The 8,046-nt window shown below is 37.4% G+C and overlaps 1 protein-coding gene across 3 annotated transcripts; it reads right to left on the bottom strand.

Moving 5' to 3' along the window:
- Positions 1-4,434: 4,434 nt before the first annotated feature.
- On the bottom strand, positions 4,435-6,142 carry LOC140823181 (ferredoxin, root R-B1-like). Of its 3 annotated transcripts, none has more exons than XM_073184369.1 (2): positions 5,896-6,142; positions 4,435-4,996 (listed from the first exon to the last, which is right to left on the bottom strand). In XM_073184369.1, exon 2 carries the CDS (start codon positions 4,988-4,990, stop codon positions 4,535-4,537), a length of 456 nt encoding a protein of 151 aa, XP_073040470.1. In that variant the 5' UTR covers positions 4,991-4,996; positions 5,896-6,142; the 3' UTR covers positions 4,435-4,534. The 3 variants fall into 3 exon arrangements, with proteins under 3 accessions (XP_073040470.1, XP_073040471.1, XP_073040472.1); XM_073184370.1 differs by having other exon boundaries at positions 5,987-6,142; XM_073184371.1 differs by having other exon boundaries at positions 5,847-5,930.
- Positions 6,143-8,046: the final 1,904 nt, after the last annotated feature.

Here is an 8,046-nt window from a genome sequence, read left to right as displayed (position 1 = left end):
CAAATTTGATGACTGTCCCCATCGTACCAAGACGAGTCTTTTCCGTGTGCTTATGTTCTCACTCACACGCACCCTAGGAAACTTCACAGTGGGCCACCCATCTCAAAATCGCCCCAAGTCAAGCACGCTTATCCTTGCAGTTCTTATGTAATGAGCTACCGAAAAGAAGATACACCTTCTTAATATGAGTAGTACTTATCATATCTTTTAAATCATCATCAACTGCACAGTCCCATACCTAGACAGTTTTGGAATCCCTCTCCTTCCAGTGTGATATCGGTTCATTCATGTTCCCTTCGCCTAGAAGCCTGCCAGGAACAATTCATTGTCTTTGCAACCTTATGGTACCGGCGATCACCCCCCGCCCTATTCGTCCCCGGGCCTCACATTCCCACCAGCTTCCGCTTGGTTCGTCCCAAACCACACCGTAATAGGAGAGTTCGGATCTGATACCAATTGTAATGCCCCAAATTCGATTACTGTCCCCATCGTACCAAGACGAGTCTTTTCAGTGTGCTTATGTCCTCACTCACACGCACCCTAGGAAACTTCACAGTAGGTCACTCATCTCAAATTTGCCGCAAGTCAAGCACGCTTATCCTTGGAGTTCTTATGTGATGAGCTATCGAAAAGAAGATACACCTTCTTAATATGAGTAGTACTTATCAAATCTTTTAAATCATCATCGACTGCACAGTCCCATACCTAGACAGTTTTGGAATCCCTCTCCTTCCAGTGTGATATCGGTTCATTCATGTATTCATGTTCCCTTTGCCTAGAAGCCCGCCAGGAACAGTTCATTGTCTTTGCAACCTTACCGGCGATCACCCCCCGCCCTATTCGGCCCCGGGCCTCACATGCCTATCAGCTTCCGCTTGGTTCGTCCCCAAACCACACCGTACTAAGAGAGATCGGATCTGATACCAACTGTAACGCCCCAAATTCGATGACTGTCCCCATCGTACCAAGAAGAGTATTTTCAGTGCACCCTAGGAAACTTCACAGTGGGTCACCCATCTCAAAATTGCCCAAGTATGCACGCTTATCCTTGGAGTTCTTATGTGATGAACTATCGAAAAGAAGATACACCTTCTTAATATGAGTAGTACTTATCAAATCTTTTAAATCATCATCAACTGCACAGTCTCATACCTAGACAGTTTTGGAATCTCTCTCCTTCCAGTGTGATATCGGTTCATTCATGTATTCATGTTCCCTTCGCCTAGAAGCCCGCCAGGAACAGTTCATTGTCTTTGCAACCTTACCGGCGATCACCCCCCGCCCTATTCAGCCCCGGGCCTCACATGCCCACCAGCTTCCGCTTGGTTCGTCCCCAAACCACACCGTACTAAGAGAGATCGGATCTGATACCAACTGTAACGCCCCAAATTCGATGACTGTCCCCATCGTACCAAGAAGAGTCTTTTCAGTGCACCCTAGGAAACTTCACAGTGGGTCACCCATCTCAAAATTGCCCAAGTATGCACGCTTATCCTTGGAGTTCTTATGTGATGAGCTATCGAAAAGAAGATACACCTTCTTCATATGAGTAGTACTTATCAAATCTTTTAAATCATCATCAACTGCACAGTCCCATACCTAGACAGTTTTGGAATCCCTCTCCTTCCAGTGTGATATCGGTTCATTCATGTATTCATGTTCCTTTCGCCTAGAAGCCTGCCAGGAACAGTTCATTGTCTTTGCAACCTTATGGTACCGGCGATCATCCCCCGCCCTATTCGGTCCCGGGCCTCACATGCACATCAGCTTCCGCTTGGTTCGTCCCCAAACCATATCGTACTAGGAGAGGTCGGCTCTGATACCAACTGTACCGCCCCAGATTGGACGACTGTCCTCATCGTACCAAGACGAGTCTTTTCAGTGTGCTTATGTCCTTACTCACAAGCACCCTAAGAAACTTCCCAGTTGGTCACCCATCTCAAAATTGCCCCAAGTCAAACACGCTTATCCTTGGAGTTCTTATGTGATGAGCTATCGAAAAGAAGATGCACCTTCTTGATATGAGTAGTACCTATCAAATCTTTTAAGTCATCCTCAACTGCACAGTCTCATATCTGGACAGTTTTGGAATCTCTCTCTTTCCAGTGTGATATCAATTCATTCATGTTCCATTCGCCTAGAAGCCTGTTAAGAGTGGCCATTGGCCTCACATTAATGTTGGGGTATATGTTGATGGCATCTTGGTTGAGGCTAATTCATGATATGAGATTATCAACGATCTAGAAGAAACTTTCTCTACTCTTTTTAATTACAGAATGAATTTGACTCAATCAAATGAACCTTTGGATAGACGGGTAAATTATTGGGGCACATGATTGCTCGAAATGGCATTGATGCCAAACCGGAGAAATTTCAGGCTTCATCCACTATGGTATCTCCCTGAAATATACCTGAAGTGTAGATTTGACAGGAGTTATTGCAGCTTTGTCAAGATTTATAGCTTGGTCAGCCGACCAAAGTCTCTCATTCTTCAATATTCTTCAGAAAGCCTCAAATTTCAAATATAATGCAGAAAATGAGCAAGATTTTTAAGAATTAAAATCCTATCTAGACAGATTGTTCGTCCTCAATAAGCTTACTTAGGGTGAAGAGTTATTTGTCTACATAACAGTCACTGTCCGACCCACCGGCTCGATCTTAGTCAGAAGAAAGGGCTCAGTTCATCAACCTATTTATTTTGTCAGTCATGCCCTGAAGGTAGCCGCCAAGCTTAACTACACCATAGAAGAAAAGTTGGCTCTAGCTTTTGGTAATCACAACTTGAAATTTAAATTCACATTTCTTGTCTCATCTCATCAGGGTACTTACTAATATCACTTTGGGAAGAATTGTCTCCCATCTGGATGTTTCCGAGAGATTCGTCAAATCGGTGACCTAGATCAGCAAGTATGATATTAAATTTGAACCCCGAGCTGCAATTAAATCCCATAAATTGGCTGATTTCTTGGCAGAAACAATTCATATAGATGAAGAAGAGCAATTCAAGATTTTTATGGACAACTCTTCTTGCCAGACTGGGAGTTGGTATCTACATGATCTCACGCTTGAAAAAGAAAAAAGATAAGCCATAAAAAAAATTGGATTTTCAAGCATCTAATAATGAATCATAATATAAGACCCTTCTGTTAGGGCTAAAGTCTGCATAGAGTATGAGAGTTTCTCGAGCCATTGTCTACTCGGACTCCTAGATAATGATTCAACAAAGAAATGGAAATTTTAAGTAAAAAATGAAAATATGATCAGGTACGCCGAAGCCCTCAACCTAGCTCGGGATGTCTTCACCAAGCTCATTATACAATATATCTCCCGGACAAAAAATGAAAAATCAGATCATTTAGCAAAAAAATCCAGCTCCATGGTCCGAACTCTCAGCATGGACTTTACCGAGAAAGAATTAGTGTGGATCGGGATGTGCTAAAGGGAAAGAACCACCCACATTTTGATATGCAAGTCGACGACGATGAGCCAAAAACACCCGGTCGTTGTCCTGTCGTAACCCCCACCACTTCTCTAATCTATTTCCTCCCTCCTACACCTTCGTATATTACACAACACCAGCCATTTTATATGAAAGAGTTTGTGACTGAAATAAATGAAGGAGATTGAAGTATGACATCTATCAGTGTTTGAATTATGGAGTTCTTCCAATTAATCAGAAAAGAAAGTGGGAAACCAAGAGAAAAGCTATGCGTTTTGTCCTCTTGAATAAAGTACTATAAAAAATGTAATTCCCTGTCCACTCTTAAAATGTTTAGGAGGTGAATAAGTTGACTATATTTTCCTCAGGTTTTTGTGGCAATCAATTGGGCTCTGCTGCTCTGGCTCATAAAGTAGTACTAGCCGAATCTTACATGGAGGCCAAACTGATTTCAGCTGAGAGGAGTCTCCCAAGAAGTGAAAGACCGACCAGCCAAGCTAGTCGAGCGAATCCCAAATAAATATTATGATAAAATAGATAAATATTATGACCTTAACAAATTTATTGCGATAAGGATAAAACCCAAATATATCCAAATATATTGGGGTACATTAAAAATTCATAATTTCACATATAGGATCATATTAGTACAAATTTTGTCATAGATATCGTATTTTAAGGACTTGTCTTGCTAGATAGAACTCTTTTTCTATAAGATATCTAAGCTCCTCTCAATTCTATAAATATCAAATATATTTCGTGACTTCACACGTTCACTTATTATTAAAACTAGCATTAATTTTATTATACACTTAATTTTGTCTTAAGCATTCGATAGACTACAACATAAACATCTCCGTCACCTTCTAAAATACTTTTCTCAGAAAAATATAATTCTATTTCATTTTTATTTATATTTTAACCCATTTCTGAATTTTACTCGTGCTCCATCTAATGTATAAAATTTGTTCATAAAATGGATGCAATTTCAAAAGAAAAAACTGAAGTTTCAACACATATAATAACTCCACATTCACTGTTTTTTTTTTTATTCGACAGCGACGCCACAAAATCTGACAAGAAATGCCGAACATCTCAATACAAATCATTCTCCTTGTGACTGTGAATGACACAATCTGCAGTCGGGTATGAAATGCAAGTAAGCACGTAGCCCTCCTCCATCTGTTTCTCGTCTAGAAACGAGCCATCCGACTGATCAACCTTCCCCGACACCATCTTCCCAGCACATGTGGAGCATGAACCAGCCCTGCACGAATATGGAAGCTCGAGCCCCGCACATTCGGCCGAGTCGAGGAGGTAGGAGTCATCAGGCGCGTCAAATTCTGACTCCGTGCCATCTGGGTCAATTAATTTCACCTTGTACACCGCCATGGATGCTCTAAAGTTGCACTGGGATTTCAGGCCGAAGGATTTGGTGACGCTTCTTAACGATCCTAAAGAGTGCGGGCTTCTCACGAAGGGACACGTGCTTTTGCTTTGTGATGGAGCACTTTTGAGTGTGCAGTTGGTTGGAAGCCTTGCAGTTGCCATGTTATCCTGAAAATGAAGACCTGTGAGACGAGCAGCAAATCCAAAAACGCGGTCTTTGAATTGCATAGAGACAAAGATTTATCAATGAATACTAATCAATCAAATTTCTTGATTTTTTTTGCTCCAAAAGCCACATGAATTAACATTTTAACCATAAGTTCCAATAGAAGAACAGAGTAAAAATTTCCAACTCTCTCTCCTAATGTGGAATCCACCCCCAATAATATGTAAATAGGAGAAAGGGACAACAACATCAGGGGAGAATCAGGGAAGACAAATGGACAAAGACCACAAAAAATGGTTTTTCTGTAATGCATTCAAAAAATCAGATTAGCACCGTCGTCTGAACTTGCAAGCAAGAGTCACGAGCGCCAAGATCAAGATATCAATCTTTTTCAACATAAACATTGGCTTCAGAAAACAAGAATTCGAAAATTATGGATTATAGTAGCTATATCTTTGTTCCAAAAACCAAGACAAGAAATTTAAGACGCCACCTCTTTAGGAACAAGAAAAGATCAACAAAAGACAGATCTAGATCATAACATTTCGAAACTCAACCAACCACAAATTTTAGCTCCTGTTCAAGAGTTAAATATGACAATCGATCACCAACGCCACATAACACAGTCGAAACATATCGATATCAAGTATCCAATTAAATAGTTCCCCAAGAAGACCCTTATTAAAACCATCCCTACAAATAAATATAATAGAAACCAAACAAGAAACGGAGCCCATAAAAGAAATCAAATAACCCGCAAGAAAAGTAGCAAATCACACCCAGCATTCCACCAAATTCTACAAGCAAAAACAACCGTGACCCGTTTTCGAAGGGGAAAAAATAGCCATATACGAAACCAAATCTTTGCAGAACTTCAAGATCCGATCTTGTTCCGCGGTACCTTATAAATTCTTCCTCCGCTTGAACAGTTGACGGAGATTGCGATGAACACAAGAAGGGATTTAACTAAGAATTAATTAGCTGCTGAATACCTGAATTTATAGTAAGGGAGATGTCTTTCGGGGTAGATTAAGAGGCGTAGGTGCGTTGGCTGTTTGAGTTTACGAGTTGCTAAGCTAGTGCGTACCGCCAATGAAATGAAAAGGTACCTCCTCGGGAGCTGAATCCCGTACCTGCCCCGACCCCGGTTTACCATTTGGGTTCACCTAATATTAATAATGCATCGTTTTTATTCCTTACGATGCATAAGCAAAATATTTAAAAACAAATTAAAATAAATATATAGTTTTTAATTTTTATAATAATTTTTTAAACCAGATATTATATGATTAATTGAATTCGGATAAGATTTAGATATAGTTTTATACGGATAAATTTACGATAATAATTGTTTTGAATAATATATGTTTAAAAAATATGTTCATAAAGTTTCTTTAAAACATTAATAGGTTAATTCATCTTTTATTTTTTTAAAAATCAAATATATTTAACTATGTTTTAAAAACTCAGACACATATTAATATTTTACGAGAAGGGAATAAATTTGTATTTTACATGTTATCATATGCACTTAAAATGCTTGAATTCGGCGTCCAACCAACGTTGTTGCAGATTCACTGACATCTTTTACTATTTCTTATCGGACTTCTTTTGTTTGGAAGTTCCAGAGATTTTCCTTATTAGTTTATAAATCTTGTAACCATGAATATTTCTTAATATTCATAATATTACAAGTTTTGCGACTAAAAAAATAATGAATTCGAATCAATGGATTTGAGATTGTATGAGTTGTTGTTTATTAAGAAGCAAAAACTTGTGTGAGACGGTCTCACGGGTCAAATTTTGTGAGACGGATCTTTATTTAGGTAATCTATGAAATGATATTGCTTTTTATGCTAAGAGTACTACTTTTTATGGTGAACATGGGTAAGGTTGACTCGTCTCACAGATTGAGATCCGTGAGACGGTCTCACATGAGACCTACTCTTATTAATATAGGAGGTTACACGTGTATTATTATTTTATCAGAATTTTTAAGCAATTTTAACTTGAGCGAGTCTCACAGATCATAATATGTGATATGGGTCAACAATACTCATATTTACAATAAAAAGTAATACTCTTAGCATAAAAAATAATATTTTTTATTAGTGACCCAAATAAGAGATCCGTCTCACAAATAATACCCGTGAGACCGTCTCACATAAATTTTTTCCTTTTAACTTTTAAGACGAAGTTGGATACAATTTTCACATAACTTTGTTATAAAAAGATAGATCATAGGGTGTCAACCAAAATTTAATAAAATTTTGAAATAAGAGAATCAGTTAATTTATCTATTATTATGTCGAGAGTGAGTCTCATGTGAGACCGTCTCACGGATCATAATCTGTGAGACGGGTCAACAATACCCATATTCACAATCACGGGTCAACAATACCCATATTCACAATAAAAAATAGTACTTTTAGCATAAAAAGTAATACTCTTTTATGGATGACCCAAATAAGAGACCCGTCTCACAAATAATATCCGTGAAACCGTCTCACATAAGTTTTTGCCTTATGTCAACATACTAGCTCGAGTGTACGCCTTCACCTTTCCAAGAAGTTGACACCCGACCCAATTAATCATTACTATTCGAGAATTTCAAACCAATTTTTTTTTTTAAAATAACTAAGATTTTACTCGTGTGGCGGAGTATAAAAATTAGTAAATATAAATATTTAAATAATTATTTAAAATTATTGATATAATAAACATATTTAATTGTTATATAAATATTTTTATATCATTTGAGATCAAATTCGAATAAAGATAACAAGCGTGTCGTCAAATTGATTTATTTACTATTGCATTTAATGTATTGATGGAGAAAAATTTTTAATAATAAAAATAATAAGAAAATATATTAAAAATCATATATTATTTGTCTATTTGAATTAAAAATAATAAATAAATATTAAAAAAAACATTTATTAGATACAAATCTTAATTTAATTTTAATTATTTTTTGAATATATTAAAAGACATTTGAACTAATGTTCTAATTAAATAATAATATCAAAATTTGCGATGACATTCTTCACTA

This window comes from Primulina eburnea, chromosome 2, assembly GCF_022965805.1.
Source record: "Primulina eburnea isolate SZY01 chromosome 2, ASM2296580v1, whole genome shotgun sequence".
Classification (NCBI taxonomy): Eukaryota; Viridiplantae; Streptophyta; class Magnoliopsida; order Lamiales; family Gesneriaceae; genus Primulina; species Primulina eburnea.
The sequence above is the reverse complement of the archived record's forward strand: the minus strand, read 5'-3'. Positions and strand labels throughout refer to the sequence as shown.

Coding starts and splice junctions, on each gene's coding strand:
- LOC140823181 (XM_073184369.1), bottom strand. CDS start 4,990: ATGGCAACTGCAAGGCTTCCAACCAACTGCACACTCAAAAGTGCTCCA.